This window comes from Canis lupus, chromosome 28 (assembly GCF_048164855.1).
Source record: "Canis lupus baileyi chromosome 28, mCanLup2.hap1, whole genome shotgun sequence".
NCBI lineage: Eukaryota > Metazoa > Chordata > Mammalia > Carnivora > Canidae > Canis > Canis lupus.
The window spans coordinates 10015090-10034890 of record NC_132865.1 but is presented as its reverse complement, the minus strand read 5'-3'; the positions used below and the strand labels follow the sequence as shown (position 1 = coordinate 10034890).

General features: G+C 38.4%; 1 protein-coding gene and 1 long non-coding RNA gene across 5 annotated transcripts in view; one reads left to right on the top strand and one right to left on the bottom strand.

Moving 5' to 3' along the window:
• Positions 1–13962, bottom strand: part of LOC140620178 (uncharacterized) — a 52144-nt gene extending 38182 nt beyond the window's left edge. The window contains exons 1-2 of the long non-coding RNA XR_012019932.1: positions 13859–13962; positions 13625–13711 (exon numbers count right to left, since the gene is read on the bottom strand). This is a non-coding gene — a long non-coding RNA (uncharacterized lncRNA). The remainder of the gene's footprint in view (positions 1–13624; positions 13712–13858) is intronic.
• Positions 1–19801, top strand: part of CA13 (carbonic anhydrase 13) — a 45681-nt gene that overhangs the window by 16312 nt on the left and 9568 nt on the right. The window contains exons 4-9 of one of the 4 annotated variants that reach the window (XR_012019924.1): positions 3463–3558; positions 4847–4909; positions 5418–5573; positions 15263–15583; positions 17405–18850; positions 19341–19656. Coding sequence is in view for 1 of the 4 variants with exons in the window: in XM_072804045.1 (XP_072660146.1) it covers positions 3463–3558; positions 4847–4909; positions 5418–5573; positions 15263–15382 (435 nt within the window). In the remaining 3 variants the exon portion in view is untranslated. Of the gene's footprint in view, positions 1–3462; positions 3559–4846; positions 4910–5417; positions 5574–15262; positions 17337–17404; positions 18851–19340; positions 19657–19801 lie in introns of those variants that run through there. The other 3 variants (XR_012019925.1, XR_012019926.1, XM_072804045.1) reach the window with 3 other exon arrangements.

Genomic DNA, 19801 nt, shown 5'->3' with positions numbered 1-19801 from the left:
TAATGGAGGGTTTTAAGCAGGAGAATGTCATGTTCTACTTCATATTTTACAAACTATAACTAGCTGCTATGTGGAAAAGAGGTCGGGCAAATGTTGAAACAGGGAGACATATTAGAAGGTTAGGGAAATAGTTCAAATGAGCAAGGGTGGTGGTTTGGGCTCTGGGGGTGGTGGGGGTGAAGAGAGCTAGATGAGTCCATGATCTGTTTGGGAAATAAAATTGGTGGGACTTGCCAATGAAAAGGATGTCAAGATTGAAGGAAGAAAAAAGAGGAGTCTAGAAACACTCGTAAGACTTTGGTTTGAGTAAACATGAGGATCGTTTTTGCCATTTACTCAGATGGGCAAGTCCAGGGAGGAGTAGGTTGTAGAAAGAAGTTAACTTTCTGTTGTGTACATGTTAAGTTTGAGGTGTCTCATAGATATTCTAGGCTCACATCCAAGAAGTCTGTTAGATACAGACCTGGAGTTTAAGGAAGGAGTCCAGGCTGGAGCTGGAGGTATTTGGGAGTCATTTGTTTCTGGTTTCAGGTTCAAAAGAATCCCTTTGCGCTCAGCTGTAGAAATGATTCTGAAGTGTTAATTAGTTTTTCCAGCCACGTTTTACCTAACTTCATGACTGTCACTGAGTTGTATGACATAAAGAAAAAGAAAAAGAAATGAAATGAAAGGAACAAGTCATTTAGAGTGTACTTAGAAGCTTAATTTTGAGTCTAATCTGATCTGTGACATTCTAGAGAGGGATTAAAGTGATCTGAATCATGAAAAACTTTATCCTAAGAGTTACACATCTTTAAAAAGTAGACTAATAATCCACTCCATATTTAAAACTTCATCTGATTACGGTTTGTGCAGATTATATAAGTATATTAAATATGTAGTTGATAGTAAAACTGTGATTTTAACCTTAATGGTGATTTTTGGCATGCTGAGCATAATTTACAATAGTATGCAGTTAAAAATGCTAAAGTTGAATAATACTATTATTTAGAAATTATTGGGGCACTTGGGTGGCTCAGTGGATTGAGTGGGTGACTATTTCAGCTCAGGTCATGATCTCAGGGTCCTAAGATTGAGCCCCATATCAGGCTCTGCCCTCAGCGTGGAATCTGCTTAAGATTCTCTCTCCCTCCTGCTGCCCCTCCCCCTGCTTGTGTGTTCTCTCTCTTAAATAAATAAATAAATAAATAAATAAATAAATAAAATCTTAAAAAAATAAATTATTGTCTAACAAGGAAGACTCTTCTCATTTCCATTTTTGTAGTGGCTGCGACTACTTGTTATTTGCTTAAATCACTGTGGCTGTCATTATTAGGAAATATGAGTTTGTTATTTGTTTGAGTTTTAATTCAAATATAAATGCAAATACAAGTGATATCAGTCCATCTGAAGATTTTGGTGCCAGTTAGGTAAGGTGTGTGGGAGAAAGACTTGTTTACAAAAAACAGATTTCTCTAGCTGTAGTTTCCCATAATATTCTAAATAATTGTTGTTTTTTATTTTTAAAAAGATTTTATTTATTTATTTGAGGGAGAAAGCAAGTGAGCATGAGCTGAGCAAGGGGGGCAGAGGGAGAGGGAGAAAGACTCCCCTCTGAGCAGGGAGCCTGATGCAGGGTTTGATCCCAGGACCCTGAGATCATGACCTGAGCCAAAGGCAGACACTTAAGCGACTGAGCCATCCAAGTACCCCTAAATAGTTGCTGTTTTTAACCAGCAAAAGATTCGTCTCTCTTTGGTTACATATTCGTTTTCTAACCAGTTGACACCTATGTTTTTGGTGTCATCCCTTACTAAGTGAGCTGATGGATTGGCCCAGAGCCATTTAAAACAACATTAATGGTCTTTTCAGCCCCTCCCTTACAGTGGAATGTCATCTATCTCATGTGAACCAAATGAATTTTGTTTCATCACCCAGTGTTTTCAGATTTGGTTCCTCCTCCAACTATCTCACACCAACTTAGAACATGGCACTACAGGGATCTACTCTTGTATTTTCCATCTGCATATCCCACGGTCTTCCTTGCTTGTTTGTTATGGGGACTATTGTATAGTTTTGTAGCTCACTGGTTGTGATAATTCTTATTTATCCAGAAATCCTGCATAAGTAGTTGCCTATGAGATATGAAGTTATGGTTAAAGCATGGGATTAAAACCGTGTCTTTGAACATACTAAATTCTCTCTTTAAGAATCATCTAGAAAGGTGATTTGTGCATGAAACCCTTCATATGTGTTTCCTCCCTGGCTTGCCAAAAGGATTCCTTTAAAGGTTATTTTATCTGAAGTCAGTCCGTCATATGGGGGTTCTTGGACAGCATGGCGTCCTCATGATCTTGGCCAGATTGTTTGAGCATGGCACGTTCCCCTTTGGCATCTATCTTAGTTTGTTCTTCTGCTGAATCAGGAATGAAGATCTCCCCAGGTGCTTTTCTGTCTTACTGTTATTCTGCAGTTTTTCACGGTTGTTTGTGTGTTTGGGACACACTGCTATTTAACAGTGCAGAACATTTAGGACGCCTTTGGATTTTGCAGAAGGCCACTTGCATGAGGGCAGAGTTGTCAAGTAGGTGTATTTTCTGTTTTCTAGAGTTCCAGGTACTCCAACTCCTTGCCTCTTTACTTCTTTCCTTTTCTCCACCTCAGTAGCACCAACTGCCTCTCATTTTCACCCTCAGACACATCCTAATTCCTGTTCCTAGACAAATCCTCTTTGTCTCCGTTAAAACTTGCTGTCAGCAAAGGGGCTGAACATATTTATAGAAGGTAATAAGAGTGGGAATACTGCTTAAAATAGTTCTGTTAAGGAGAATTTGCACTTTCAAGTCATAAAGAGTCTTTTTTTAAAAGATTTTATTTATTTATTCATGAGAGACACACACAAGGAGAGGCAGAGACACAGGCAGAGGGAGAAGCAGGCTCCACACAGGGAGCCCGACATGGGACTTGATCCTGGGTCTCCAGGATCAGGCCCTGGACTGAAGGCAGCACTAAACCACTGAGCCACCGGGGCTGCCCCATAAATGATGACCACCTGACTAGGAACAATTGGTACTGTTACTGCAAACCTTCAGTTGACTTCTCCACCCCTCTGTGAGGCTAAGCTTGTCTAGTGGACTCTGTTATCTGACCTAACGCCGCTCTATTGCTATCCCACCATGGAAGGTTATGGAGGAGACTTAAGTCACTCAGGAGCAATGGTTGAAGATTTTGGGGGCTGGAGGGGCTTGGCAAGATGCTCCAGAGCATTTTACATAGTGATATGGACTTTTCTATAGTACACTACTGATTAAGTGGCCATAGTCCTTGTCTTTGGCTTTTGGACAAAAGCAAATAGGAGGATTCTAATGTTATACACATGAGTGCACAGCACCAGGACATCTAAATAAATATTTTATTTTCATTTATGTTCTTAAGAATTTTTCAAAAATGACATTTGAATTATGTTGCCTACCTCCCTTTCAGCTCCATGTCGTTCATTGGAATTCCGACAAATACCCCAGTTTTGTTGAGGCAGCTCACGAGCCAGATGGACTAGCTGTCTTGGGAGTATTTTTACAGGTGAGAATCCACTGATTTCATTTTAAATAATTCATCAGCAATGTTGGATAAAGAGTTTCAGTGATGGAAGGGATAGTCTGCCATTTTTAATAGTAAACTCATTCTAAGTTTAATGTTTTCCTTTTGAAATATATATTGAAAATTTACATATTAGTTTATGATTTATCTAATAGCCCAGAGCTACCACAGGAGCATTGTCTAATGTTGCCTCTTGTCCAGTGATCATTTTTATAAGAATAGAAACAGCAGCAGCAGCAGCAACCATAGTAGCAGGAGTAACAACTGAGATTCTGAGAAGAAAATCTGTATTCTAGGCTCTTCCCCATTACACATTATTTAGAGATACAGGACAGAGTAAAGTTCAAGTTCCTGATTCTTGAAGCACTAGTTTCACCACAGTGGTTTGTAGTCTCAAACACACTGACCAATTTTTAAAAATCGATGTGTTTTCCTTTGTCTCATACTCACATGTGGTTTAGCAAGTATCATTGTTATAATCCCCGTGGGTGGGTTGGGCTGTTCGGCTCCCACTGTGACTACATTCTTGCAGGGCGTGCACTTTTGCTCTGTCACCAACTCTGTGTGCGATGTTGTAACTCATTGGGGCTGGGACTGGGGGAAGTACAGAGCAGAGTGGAGGGTGAGATGAATGGCAGTGGCTCCTTCCCTTTGGCCATCAAGTATGCTGGTGGCAGTGGAATGCAAGTGGGGCAAGAGATTATATTTTAATCCTGAAGGATTTATAACCTTAGGTAGATTTGGGACATCCCTAGTAATGAAAAGAGGCACATAGATTTTTTTCTGATGATTTCTACTCGTGATAACATATTGTCTTGGTTCAGGACCTCAAATCGCTTTAGGTTGAAAATGGGAGATGTTTTCTTTGATTGCTTGAATGTCACAAGAGTCAGTTTGGATTTAGAGTCTGAAGGTCACATCTGGTTGAATAGTGCAAGTGTTATGTTGGAGTTTCCTGAGCATGTTTTCTCTGAATTTAACGTGTATATTAAACATTCATAAAGCTGAAAACTATGGAGCTGTTACTACTAGTTTTGGAATCGAGTTTATAATTCAGCCAAGGAGCCCTGTAACATTATCTTGTTATTCAGATTTCTCTGGCACGATAAAGCCAGCAGGTAAAGGACAGCTTCATTATAGAACAATCTCTGTTTGTTCTGGGCTGGCATACATTTTTCAAAAAAACAATTCAAAACCAGTGACTGAGATGGAGTTGAACCAGACCTGCTCTGCTACAGTAACCACTTCTCTTGAAATTTTGTGCTTTCAGATCGGTGAACATAATTCTCAACTGCAAAAGATTACTGATATTTTGGATTCTATTAAAGAAAAGGTAAAATGAAATTTTATTTGCTACTGACTAATGTATTCCTTGTTCTCTCCTGAAGTCTGTTACCTGCTTTTAATAACTTAGACTATAGATAGAGCGTATGCTATATGCTTCGAAGCAGGTTTGGAACATACTTGGCCAGTAGAGCAGAATCAACCAATTACCACTCATCTTTTGAAAATTATGAGGGGGTCTTAAGTTCTCTAAAATCATTACTAATTCATCTATGCATAATTAGTTTCTGGTATTGGAGCTTTGTGCAATCAGCACTTAATTGCAACACATCGTAAACAAATCTTGTGCTTCTTAAATAAACCTAGGTAATGTGCTACTTCATCTAAAATGTTTAGATTAAGGCAGAAACTTTTTTTTTAAGATGCAAAGGGAGATACTAAATAATTCCATGAGGTAGAGAATTCTAGTAAAATGGTATTTCATTGATATATGTTTTTTTGAGGGGTGTGTAAAGCTCTCCCATTGTAATTTGTGAGAATTCTCTTTTCTCCACCAGGGCAAACAAACTCGATTCACAAATTTTGATCCACTATCTCTGCTCCCTCCATCCTGGGACTACTGGACATATCCCGGTTCCCTGACAGTCCCGCCTCTTCTTGAGAGTGTCACATGGATCGTTTTAAAACAACCTATAAATATCAGCTCTCAACAGGTATGTCACCTTTTCAAGGTTGCTCTTGATTTACTGGAGGAAACTGGACCAAAACCTAAAAAAAAAAAAATCCTGCCCTTCATTTCTGCTGGGGCCTTATGAAGCCTATGTTTTTTCTTCATTGATCAGATAAGTGTCATTGGACCAGGTAAAACTTATGTCCCTTTCTTATTTGACCTGTGATTAGATGATTTCTCTCCCTGTTCTTTGAAATGTGATGTGTGCACAGACACTGAGGAAAGAAAAGTGACTTTAAAGGTTATAATTGTTTTTTGTTTGTTCGTTCTCTTTATTGGGCTGAGATATAAACAGGTCGGTATATAAACTGGAAAATCAGGGGAAAGGTGACTTTAAGAGGGGACTTTCTTCTTTTTGACCGCACCCTCTAGACCTGCTCCTCCTACAGATTTCACAATCAGAAAGTGAGCAGTGAGAACAGCAGTGGGTCTTTTGGCTTTTGTTGACAAAGCTTTCAGTGGGGCTGCTTGAGGGACTTTAAGCACTTACTAAGGTGCTGTTGGGTGCCTACCTGTGCTGTTTTAGTGAAGACATTGCCTCACTTGTTTTTCTGATAAACACATTGAGTCCCCACGATCAGCCAAGCAGTCTGCAGGCTCAGGATGTCTTTGATGCCCAGAGAGTCTGCTCAAATCTACGAGCTGTGTGACTGACCCGTTGGACAGATGGGTGCTATGTCTTCTGTGGATGCTGTGCTGAGTAGCTTTTCTTTTCTTTTCCTTTTTGAATTACTTGCTGCAAAATCTCAGCAAGGACATAGTCTAGTAATTTTTGCAGCTAATAAGGGATTTCTGTTCTGGGCTTGCTCACCTGCCTGGATGTTTATTTTTTACCCCAAGTCAGAGACTAGAGCTGGTTCACCTTCTAAGGTCATGCCAGGTAACATTTTCCCTTGTGGTGTGTTGAACACATCCAACTTCTGTTGGCCTTATCTTTAGGATTAAAGCCAAATAATAATTTAGGACTAATAAAAACATTTTGTAAAAGTCTGGATTGAAATCCAGAGTTTGACTGACATGGAAATTCCTGTGACTTTTTCCTATCATAAATAAAGTACACTGTGTCATGACAAAAATGACCTGTCACTAATTCGGTGGCCTTACTGACGGAGTACATTTTTCTTTTCTTTGTGTGCTAAACTGTTCGCTTTTACATTCCTTTGTTAAATTTGAACAAGGCAAGGGTAAGAATTAATAAATTATAACATCAAGGTGGTATTAATAGGAGATCATGTTTCTCCTCATATTTCCTTTTTTTTTTGGTAAATTTATTTATTATTGGTGTTCAATTTGCCAACATATAGAATAACACCCAGTGCTCATCTCATCAAGTGCCCCCCTCAGTGCCCGTCACCCAGTCACCCCCACCCCCCATCCACCTCCCCTTCCCCCACCCCTAGTTCATTTCTATCCTCATATTTCAAGGATATTTTTATCTCTTAAATAACTTTTTAAAATCTTTGAAAGAGAATATATCAAAATATATAATTTAGTTCCTTAAAATGCATAAAGCTCTAAATCAAACATGACTGGCTATAAGTTTAGGAATTATGCCTACCTAGCTGTGGTTTCCTTACTGTATCTAATTGGAGACTCAATTGATTAATATTAATTATTAATGTGGTTTCTATATGGTTGAGTATATAAAATAATAACTATATTTTAGCTTTAGTATGATTGATAATTTACTGTGATTTACTTAAATACACTTACATCTATTCTAGCATGAATATTTTCAGACATTTTCATTTTTTAAAAAAGATTTTATTTATTTGAGACAGAGAGAGAGAGAGAGAGAGAGAGAGAAAGAGCACAGGCAGGGGGAAGGGGCAGAGGGAGAGGAAGAAACAGACTCCTCGCTGAGCAGAGAGCCAGACCTGGTCTGATCTGAGAACCCTGAGATGGTGACTTAACCCAAAGGCAGACATTTAACTGATTGAGCCATCCATGCGCCCCAGACATTTCCATTTTTTAACCAGATGGAAATGATTATCTGAGTAAGAATCCAAATTATTATAATATGGCATTATGGTGATTTTAAGAGTTAAAGAATGAAACAAAAGATATTTCAGAAATCCAATCCCAGTCTAACCATGAGAAAAATATCAGACAAAGCCCAACTGAGGGACATTCTACAAAATAGCCAATCAGTATTCTTCAAAACTATCAAAGTTATCAAAAGCAAAGTAAATCTGAGAAATTGTCATTATCAAGAAATGCTCAAGGACATATGACTACTAAGTGTAATATTTCTTGGTAGGATCCTGGAACAGAAAAAGACATTAGGTAAAAACAAAGGAAATCTTAGTAAAGGATGGACTTTGGTTAAGAGAACATTAATACTGGCTCACCAGTTGTGAAAAATATACCACACTAATGTAAAATATTAATAATAATAAGGCAAATAGAGTGTGGGATATATGAGAACTATTTGTGCTATCTTTGTAATAATTCTGTAAATCTAGAATTATTCTAAAATAAAAAGGTTATTAAGAAAACCCAAAACATCAGAGGGTTGAGATGATTATTCAGTTGTTTACCTCTTTTATATAAAGAGAGATGAACCTGTATACCACTTGCTTAAAAGTCACTTTCCAAAAGATAACTTCTAATCTAATTTTTGGCAGCTTTTTATTTTTGAAGTCCCTGGGGCACATTATTTTATTTTCTAATTCTACTGTACAATGTCACTAGCTATGAAGATTAAATTCTTTTTTCAGTAAGTTGGTGCCAATGTTTTTTCTAGGTTTTTCTGCTATTTCTTGCCAAGTCACTGTTTGACAGGAAGGACAAATCACGTGATTTTCATTTTCTTTTATTTGATTCAAGCTCATGTTTTTCTCCAGAGTCACTTACAGAAATGCTTAGTTTAACTGCCAGACCAGTAAACAGATATGCTGTTTTCAGATAGTTTTGATAACTGATGTGTCATTCTCTTTGGAAGGCTAACTTTTCTGCCAAGTTTCTTTGGGTTATCCTAAATTATCCAAATTGGCTTGCTCACCTGCTGAATTCAATGTGCAGAATCCTTGGTTTTAATTCTATGCTTTTTTTAAAAAAAATTCTCTTTGTCATTTGTTATGATATTTCCATACAATAAAATTCATGAGTTTTAGTGTGCAGTTGATGATTATTGCTATTGTATATTACTATGCAGCAATTACTAGATTGAGATATAAAACAGATCCCTAGGCCAAAAAATTTCCTTGTGTGTCTTTGCACTCCACCTCCTTCCTCACCCATGGCACAGGCCGTCACTGAGATGCTGTTACTGGGATTTTGCTTTTTCTAGATTTTTATTTATTTATTTTTATTTTATTTATTTTTTAAAAGAGATTTTATTTATTTATTCATGAAAGACACAGAGAGAGAGAGGCAGAGACACAGGCAGAGGATAGAAGCAGGCTCCATGCAGGGAGCCCGATGTGGGACTCGATCCCGGGACTCCAGGATCACGCCCTGGGCCCAAGGCAGATGCTCAACTGCTAAGCCACCCGGGCTGCCCTAGATTTTTATTTAAATGGAATCATACAGTATGTAGATTTTCATGTTTAGTTTTTTTTTTTTTTTTTACTTAGCATGATGTTTTTTAGATTCACTGTCAATTTTTTGTTACTGAGTAATATTCTATGATATGGATAAACCACCTTATTTTAAAGTCTCTTTACCACCTGATGGACATTTTGGTTGCTTCCTATTCTGGGCTATTACAAATAATAGCTGTGCATACTTGGAAGTTAGAAATGATTGGCATATGCATTTTTGTGTGGACGCATATTTTCATGTTTTGTGGCAATACCCAGCTCTAGATTCACTAGGTCATGTGGTAACTTCAGGTTTAATTGTATAAAGTGCTACCGTATTGTTTTTTAATGTGGCTGTTCCACCCTCCATTCTCACAGGCAATATATGAGATTTCTAGTTCCTCCACATCCTTGTCAACACTTGGTGGTGTTAGTCCTTGGATCTTTAGCCGTTCTAGTGGGTATATGTGATTTTTAAAATTCGCATTTATCTGGTGATCAGTAATGTTGAGTATTTTTTCATATACTTGTTGGCTGTGCATATATCTTTTGTGAAATATCTGTTCAATTAATTTGCTCCTTTTAAAATTGGGTGTTTGTTTTTTCATTATTGAATTGCAAAGGTTCTTTTTTTTTTTTTTTAAAGATTTTATTATTTATTCATGAGAGACAGAGAGAGAGAGAGGCAGAGACACAGGCAGAGGGAGAAGCAGGCTCCATGCAGGGAGCCCGATGTGGGACTCGATCCCAGGTCTCCAGGATCATGCCCTGGGCTGAAGGCCAGCGCTAAACCGCTGAGGCACCCAGGCTGCCCCAAAGGTTCTTTACACAATCAGGATGAAGTCCTTTTTAAAATACATTTTTTAAAAGATTTTATTTATTCATTCATGAGAGAGAGAGGCAGAGACATAAGCAGAGGGGGAAGCAGGTTCCCTGCTGGAAGCCCAATCAATGTAACACTTGATCCCAGGACCCTGGGATCACGCCCTGAGCCAAGGCAGCTTCTGAACCACTGAGCTACCCAGGCGTCCCTTAAAATACTTATTTTGCAGAGGTTTTCTCTCAGTCTGTTGGTTGCCTTTTTAAAAACTATGTCTTTTGGAGAGTAAAAGCTCTTAACCTTGGTATAGTCCATTTTAATCAGTTTATCCTTTATTAGTTTGTGCTTTTGGTATCCTGTGTAAGATATCTTTGCCTAACTATATGCCCCTAAATATTTTTTCATACTTCAAGTAATGTTTGTAGCTCTTACATTTAAGTTTTTGATGACTTATGAGTTAATTTATATATATATACACTGTGCCCCATTTTCTCTTTCCTTTCCTTCTGATATTTCACTTACATATACATTTAACCTTTTAATAACATCTCACAGATCCACAAGACTTTATTTTTTTTAGATTTTTAAATTCAATTTATTTAACATATAGTGTATTACTAGTTTTGGAGGTAGAGTTTAGTGATTCAGCAGTTGCATATAACACCCAGTGCTCATTACATTAAGTGCCCTCCTTCATGCCCATCACCCACTTAGCCCATTCCCCCATCAGAGGGGAGATGCCCCTCCAGCAACCCTCAGTTTGTTTCCTATAGTTAAGAATCTCTTGTGGTTTCCCTCTCTCTGATTTCACCAAGACTCTTTTTTTAAGATAATTTTTAATATTTCTGTTTTTCATTATGGATAATTTCTATTGATCAAGTTCATTCACTCTTTCCTCTGTTGTGTCAATTTGACTGTCAGGTCTATCCAGGTAATTTTTTGTTTTAGCAATTCTATATTTTAGTTCTAAATTTTTGGTTTGGTTCTCTTTTCTTATATCTATTTTCCTCCGGAGACTTTCCACTACTCTGCATTAAAGATGCTTTGTTTAACATACAACCCTCAGGTAATTAAAGTAGCCATTTTAAAATCCTTGTGAAAAAATCCTTGTTAAGTTCCTACTTTGGTTCCTATTGAGTCTGACTCTGCTGATGATTCCTTTTTTGAGAATGTGTCCCATTTTCTTGCTTCTTTGTATGTGAAGTATTTTTAATATTTATTTATTTATTTATTTATTTATTTATTTATTATTTATTTATTTATTTATTATTGGAGTTCAATTTGCCAACATATAGCATAACACCCAGTGCTCATCCCATCAAGTGCCCCCCTCAGTGCCCGTCATTCAGTCATCCCCACCCCCCGCCCACCTCCCTTTCTACCACCCCTTGTTCGTTTCCCAGAGTTAGGAGTCTCTCATGTTCTGTCTCCCTTTCTGATATGTGAAGTATTTTTAAAATTATATTCTAGATGTTATGAACATTAAGTTATGGAGATTCTGGATCTGGTTATTTTTTTTCTGATGAATATTATTTCCTTTACATTAATAGGTAATTTTTTTTTTTTTTTTTTTTTTTTTTTTTTTTTTTTTGTGGTCAAGGCTTGAATTGCAAATTTTCTTTTTTGTGCAGCAGCTCTGATCTCAGAACAGCCATGTGTGGTTCTTGGGTATAGAGTTTGAGGATCCTCTCTCTGATTCTTTTCCTTAAGACCAGTGTGCTCCATTGCAGATTCTACCCAGCTTCAAGTGAAACACTGGAGAGATAGGAACTCACTGTAGAGCTCCCATCTCTCCTTCAAGTGAGAATAAATTACCCACCTTTCCCTCTGCTTTTGCTCACTCTCCACTACCTGTGACTAGTTTTTTTTTTTTAAAGATTTTATTTATTTATTCATGAGAGACACAGAGAGAGAAAGAGAGAGAGAGAGAGAGAGAGAGAGGCAGAGACACAGGCAGAGGGAGAAGCAGGCTCCACGCAGGGAGCCCGACGTGGGACTCAATCCCGGGACTCCAGGACCACGCCCTGGGCCAAAGGCAGGGGCTAAACCGCTGAGCCACCCAGGGATCCCCAGTTTTTTTTTTTTAATATTGTCTAGGTTTTAGAGTTATTTTCCACAGGGAGGTTGTCTGTAGGTTCTTAGACCAACATACCTGGAAGCAAAACCTAATGTCCCTTTTAAATAGTAAAATGCTATATTATGTAATTAATGATAATGATCTAGGATTACTCTTCTTCTGCATCTTTAGGCTAAATGTGAAATGAGGAAAGAATGCATTCACTTGAACATTAGCTTTGACTTATATAAAAAAAACTCCATGTAATTAGGTTTGTATTAAAGTTCCAAATTATAGGAGACAGTACAAATCAATTCTAGAATTGTTTAATAATTGCTAATTCTTGCAAGGTATAATGCAAAGGAAGTGTTTAACAAAGAAGTGTTAAAGGAGTGTTAAAAATGTTCCTAGTCTTCAAGTAGTTTATAATCTAATAGACAAGATAAAATAAATGCATAAAAAATTATAACAGTGGCTGTGCTTGGTATATAAGAGAAATGAGGTGTAAAGGAGGTTAAAGGGGAGAGACTGGTTTATTGGAGAAATCAGGAAAAGACTTCATGAAAGAGCTGATATCTGGGCTAGGGAAAAAGCAGTGACTGGTAGTAAAAAAAAAGGGAGCAATTTCAAGAAAGAACACCATAAATAAAGGCAAGAAAATGTGCAGAAAATATGTGGGCACCTTTATACTTAAGATTCTCAGACTTTAGTATATACAACAATCACCTGGAGGAGCTTATCAAAATGTGGATCTTATTAGAAATTCTCATTCAGAAGGTCTGGCATAGGGTTCCATAATCTGAAATTTTAAGAATCATCCCAAAGTCTTTTCATTCAGATGCTCTGGGGCCGCCCTTCACTAAACTGGCTTTGGGTGGGACCTGTGTGTGGTCGTAATCAGAGACAATCTAGTTGGTTGGAACCCAGTGACTCAGAAACCAGGCTCACTAGTTTGTTTTGGGGGCCTTATTAGAGCTAGAAATGTTGCATGTTTTGGAGATAGATTTTGAAATGTTCACACCTGAAGCGATATGATATTTGGGAATTTGCTTCAAAATAATCCAGTTTGGGCAGGATCGGAGGTGGAAAGAGAGAATGAGTAGGAGTACGGATAAAATGAAATTGGCTGTGTGTTAATGATTGATGAAGCTGGGTACTGAGTTTGTGGTGGTTTATTCTGCTCTTTCTAGCTTTCTGGATGTTTGAAAATTTACGTAATAAAACACACGAAAAGAGATGAGGGGAAAATAGAAAAAAAGTTGCAATATTGTGCTGTGGTTAGTGCATGACCTATTTGCCAGATGGCTTATTTATTGAAACTTCCTAGCTCTCCATCAAGCTCCTCATCTATAAAATGAGGATAAGAGTGTATCATTGATTAAATGAGATAGGCATGTAAAGGACTTAGCACAATACCTGGCCCATCATGTTCTGTAAGAGAGATTTCACTTTTATTATTATCCAGCTTTGACAGGCAGTGGCTTGCTATTAGACATTTGAGCACTAGAGTGACATAAGCAAAGCTACTTACAAAACATTAGAAAAGAGTGTTTCTGCTTATTGCAGTTGCTATGTAAAGAAATTAAAATTTCAGTAGTAGAGCCAAGAAAAACAGCAAAACAGATCATACTCACGTCAGCCTTCAGGCTAATATGGGGCGATTCCTGCCAGGACTCGTGTAGATGGGATCAGCCTTCATGACAGAGCAGCCCATTTTCTGTCTGCAAGAAGCCCAGGAGCCCAGAGAGTGAGGAGACTGATAAGGGCCAGCCAGGGTTAAGCATTTTGAGGTTAGTGCAGTGGTGGAGGACACCAGGCCCAAGAGAAGCACATCTGAGCAGGGACGGACAGATGCAGGGTCTGCCTACCTGGGCTAAGCAATTGGGAGGGAGATCCAGAGCCAAAAAGGGAAGGGATTTGGTGAGACATCAGGACAGGTTCAGTGAGTCTGACCAAAATGTGCAGGCAGGTCATAGAACTAGAGTAAATTCCAATGGGGTTAACGTGTTACAGAAGTAGGGAACCATGATCAAACTTGCAGAGGAGTCAAAAGAAGGGTGGGAGGTGCACCTGGGTGGCTCAATCAGTTACGTGTATGCCTTTGGCTCAGGTCATGATCCTAGGGTCTTGGTGATGAGGAGTCCTGGGATCAAGCCCCACATCAGGCTTCCTGCTTGGTGGGGAGCCTGGTTCTCCCTCTCTTTTTGCCCCTTTCCATGCTCTTGCCCCCCCCAAATAAATAAATACAATCTTTTTATAAAAAAGCCAAGGTCTTCAGAGTACTGGGCAGTTTCACTGGGAGGCAAGTTGTGTTTGCTGAGGCCAGCAAGTTGGTGCCCTGATTCAGGACTTGGGATCCTGCTGAGCCACCTGGAGAGGCCACAACATACAGATTTGCTCCCCGTGATCTGTGGAAGGCTGAGTATTTTCCCTGTGGCTCCAGAGGTTAGATTTTATTTACCTCTGCTGCTTGACTTTACCAGAGAATTCTTCAAGTCTCCTCTGGCTTTAGCTATAATCTGGTCTAATGAAACACAAGTAATAGTAAGTTCTAAGTATTTGTCTTATCTTGCCCATATCTATACCCTTTTAAAAGATCTCTCAAAGTATCACTTGTGCAAAGACATGTCTGCCTGGGTATGATGCGAGAACTTCTCTCCGGGGAGTGTGGTTACAAACCGCTGTCTCTTATTATGGAGGAGCTCCATCGCCTCTGCCTCCCATCCTGGCTAGTGCTGAACAAGAAATATTTGGAGCTTTAGCTAAATGATGATGATGGAAACTTAATAGATGTATCCTAGTGTGAATTTTTTAAAAAATATTTATTTATTTGAGAGAGAGAGAGAGAGAGAGCATGAGCATGGGGAAGGCCAGAGGGAGAAGACAACCTGCTGAGCCAGGAGCCCGATGCAGGGCTCCATCCCAGAACCCTGAGATCATGACCTGAGCTGAAGGCAGACGCTTAACCAACCGAGCCACCCAGGCACCCCGACCCACATTCTAAATGTCATTTCCTCATATTATTTTGATCCTCAGATAAAGTGCTTATGTATTTAATTTTTTGAACCCACAGGTACTTGTGTCATGGTGAGAACTTAGCAGAAGTATTGTTTTATTACTTATATGACTCATAATTTAGAACACTTTTACTGTAACATATTAGTTCCTGGTAGAGGAAAGGTTATATGTTTCGTAACTTTCTATGGAGGGCAGTTCACCAACATTGGTGTGACTTTCTCTGCTGAAGCCAACTCTTCTCTCTTCTTCAACAGCTGGCCACATTCCGCACTCTCCTCTGCACAGCGGAGGGCGAAGCAGCGGCCTTTTTGTTGAGCAACCACCGCCCACCACAGCCTCTGAAGGGCCGAAAAGTGAGAGCTTCTTTCCATTAAAAGTCACCAGCTGACCACTGCAAACATGTCTGTGGAGAAAAAAACAAAACGCAAAAATCCCTGCTAACAGCTCTTTCTTAGAATTCTGGCTTATGGGTACCATATTGCTTTCAGCTTCAGCACCCGAAAGAAGCTCAGATCTCTGCAATCAAACTAACTTAACTCATCCATCTCAGATTTCCACTCATCAGGACTCAAACGGTAAACATTGTTTGATGTGTGTTAAAACCTACAAAATACAATCTTTTACTACCTGTGTGGGAACATGGCAGGCATTGCACAACTTCCTAAAGCATTAAAAAATTTTCCCTTGCCCTAGAGATTGAATCAGTCATATCTCTCAGCAATGTTTGGTGAAAAAAATTAAAATCTTTTCCAGAATGATAAGATCATGATATATTTTTCCATACAAAGGAGTCTTAATGTCTCGCTATCATTCCAATTCATAAAACGTTGATAATATTTCCTTTTAAAGGGAGTTTTTGTTTTGATTATGTTGTTGATTCTCATTGCATGGTACCTTTAATAGAATGAACAATCTGAGCATTCTGGGGGGTGGGATATAACTACTCACTGTGTCTGTTCCACAACTCAAAATTAACCTATCCAATTTTGGTGGGCAATTCCTCAGGATATGAATGACTGCTTAAACCTTAATGAGTTATGCCCTATATCACATTCGTGCAGTAATGTTAGTGATAACCAGGTTGATAATTGACCAGATGCAGTGCTTGCCAGTTTATTGACATAGTTTGAAACTAACAGATTGCAAGGTACCAGGCTGGTGGTGCAGCCCAAGGGCATGATGATGAATGGGTTGCTTACTTTTCCCCTTGTTTTGGCACAGAGCAGGGAGCAATCCTGTATAGGTTACTGTTCTGTCAAGTGGTGGAAAATATTTACTTGAGTCTCATATAAGTATACAGTCAGCTCACAAACCCTTCAACCCATTTCCATGGCAAAGTTCATCTCCCTTTTTATCCATGTCCCTCAATCTCACAAGTAATTTTATAAGTTGGCTGTTGATATTCACTTTAACCTGTTGCCTCTTATGTATTTTTCTTTGTTTTTGGTGAAGGAGGATGGTGAGGGTCCTTTCACTCTCTCTGGTGCAAGTGGAGTGACACCATTAATTTAACCACGTTTAAGGCTTGGACACAGAGTACACTTCTGTCTTCTGAGAGAAGTTTAGCTGAGTTTCCTTGATTTTGTTAATTTGTTTCAAACACCATTCCTCCTCTGAATGTAGATTTTGATATCTTAAATTATTGTAATAGTTTTCTTGATAGGATAACTGAGTGTCAGTAAATTATATGATAATGCTGTACTCAGTTGCGGAAGATAAGCTCCTGAAGTCTAACTGGTCATTTTTGTTTTCCCTCATGTAGCTTAAGCCTTGCAGGAGATTGCCATCTCATAAATCTTTAATGAACTGAATCTTTTAAACTATTTTATTTGACGTCTTCGGTAATTATCTCGCAGCTTGTGATTAAATGCACCATCAGTTAATGTAACAAGTAAAATATAAGTTATCTCTTAAAGGTGGTTTCTTCTGAAAGGAATAATTTATTAAATCTACTTGTGTAACCAGATGTTTTAAAAATACCAATGTTGAATGGGAAGGTGTTTCTTTAGTTTGGAAAGACATGTTGTGAGGTATCCTAGTCACAGAAAGAAGTCTGTTTCCTCAGAGAAGGTAGTTGTTCTGTTTGAAGGGGTGTGTAACGAGGATTCTAGTTACTTTGCATGAGAGTTTTTACGTTGTAATTTAGGGTTTCTGCTACAATATTGCCTCAGTTCCATGCTACAAATTGGACTTTAGTAGACTAAAAGTCAACATACCACTCATTATCTTGAAGACTGTCTGCTAATTTATTTATCTCTTAGGGGCAAAAGGTCTAAGTGTGTGTTGAAGTTGTTATCTCTTAAAAAGATTAAAGAGTATAAATACTAATATGGATCTCTTTTGTTTCCTACACATGTTGGATTTATGTTCATTAAACATTTTGTGTTTTATTTAAGTTGAATTCAACCATAATGAAGAAAATGAGATAAACTTTGAACTGTATCAGGGACTCGCATATGCAAGACATAAAACAAGATTATCGTTTTATACTTTCTATTTAGAAAATAATCTTAAACTCACAAAAAAATGCAAACAGTACATTTTTTCTGAATTATTTGAGAGTAAGTTGCAAACCTACTGCTCCACCATCCCACAAGCTTTAGTATATATTTCCTGTAAGTGAGGACATTATCCTACAAAGCTACAATATAGCTAAAATAACCATAAGGAATAAAAGGCATCCAAATTGGCAAGGAAGATGTCAGATTTTCACTATTTACATATGACATGATACTCCATATTAAAAAAAACTCAAAAAAACTCCACCCCAAAATTCCTAGAGCTGATACATGAATTCAGTAAAGTTGCTGTATACAAAATCAATGTATAGAAACCTGTTGCATTTCTTTATACCAACCATGAAACAGCAGAAAGAGAAATCAAGGAATTGGTCCCATTTACAGTTGCACCAAAAACTATAAGATATCCAGAAATAAACCCCAAGTAAAGAGGTAAAAGATCTGTATTCTGAAAACGGTAAAACAATGACGAAAGAAATTGAAAAAGACACAAAGAAATGGAAAAATATTCATGCTCATGTATTGGAAGAACAAATATTGTTCTATATTACCCAAAGCAATCTACATATTCGATGCTTTTCCTATCAAAATACCACCAGCATTTTTCACAGACCTAGAGCAAATAACCCCAAAATTTGTATGGAACCACAAAAGACCCTGAATAGCCAAGCCGTCTTGAAAAAGAAGAGCAAAGCTGGAGGCCTTACAATTCCAGACTTCTAATTATATCACAAAACTGTAGGGATCAGGACAGTATGGTATGTGCACAAAATACAGACACATAGATCAATGGAACAGTATAGAAAGTCCAGAAATGGACTCACAACCCTATTGGTCAACTAGTCTTTGATAAAGCAGGAAAAATATCCAATGGGAAAAAGACAGTCTCTTCAGTAAATGGTGTTGGGAAAAGTGGACAGCATCATGCAGAAGAATGAAACTGGGCCACGTTCTTACACCATACACAAAAAGTGAATTCCGAATGGATGGAAGACATAAATGTAAGACAGGAAACCATCAAAATCCTAGAGGAGAACACAGGTGATAACCTCTTTGATATAGGTCATAGCAACTTCTTCCTAGATATGTCTCTTGAGACTAGGGAAACAAAAGTAAAAATGAATTATTGGAACTTCACCAAGATAAAAAGCTTCTGCATAGCAAAGGAAATAATCAACAAAACTAAAAGGCAACAGAATGGGAGAGGATATTTGCAAATGACGCATCCGATAAAGAGTTAGTCCAGATTTTAATACCCATTGAAGTGCTTACTCCTCTGAGAGAATAATTGTTTAAGTTGCCACCAGTCCTTTACACTTGAAGGTAACTGATCTTTTTTTTTTTTTTTTTAACGTTAAGTATTTTAATTTCGGCTATCTGTAGAGCACCAAGGAAATGTGGAAAAGATAGAAAAATTAATTCTGGATAAATTAACAAAGGCATGAAAATTTGCAAATGTGATGTTTTGAACACTGGATTCACTGGTTCTCTGTGTAGATTTGTATCCTGTATGGAGGGTGGGGAGATGTATCAGTGAGGACTCTTTGGCCGGAGAACAATAGGAACCCCAACACTACAGGGCTAGAGCAATAGTGTGAAGCTAGGGGCTAAGATCCGGCCTCAGTATCCCTCCTTCTTGGTGGTCTCCACTTCTGTGGGCTCCATCAGCAGTTAGATTCTCCCTTCATAAAGGAGGGTTGGCAGACTGCACCTCTAGCCCTAAACCATCCCCTGTAAGCCACACCAACAGTAAAGGAGAGCTTCTTTCTTCAAAAACTTTGAAAAATTTTCTTTTTCACTCCCGTTTGCCTAGAATGAGCCACACGCCCTTCAACAAGTCATCAAGGTCAGCAGATACAAGACTTGGGGAAGCAGGTGACATTGGCCCCTTCCCAAGCTACACAGATTAAGAACAGAGGAGAGCTGACTCCAGCAAAAGGAGACTGGGAACCAGTACCTGAGGAAGGGAGAAAAGATTCTGGGCGGCAAAAACAATAATATCTACTCTGTACCAAAGAGTGGCTGAAGAGAGGTCTGAAAAGAATAAAACTCACGAGCTAATTCAGACCTTTCAGGAAATAATCATCATCCACCTAAAAGAGAATGAAGTTTCTCAAGCCAAATACAAGGTCAGCATTTCATAAGGGCATAAGATTTTTTTTTAAAGATTTTATTTATTTATTGATGAGAGACACACAGAGAAGGAGGCAGAGACATAGGCAGAGGGAGAAGCAGGCTCCCTGTGGGGAGCCTGATTCAGGACTCAATCCCAGG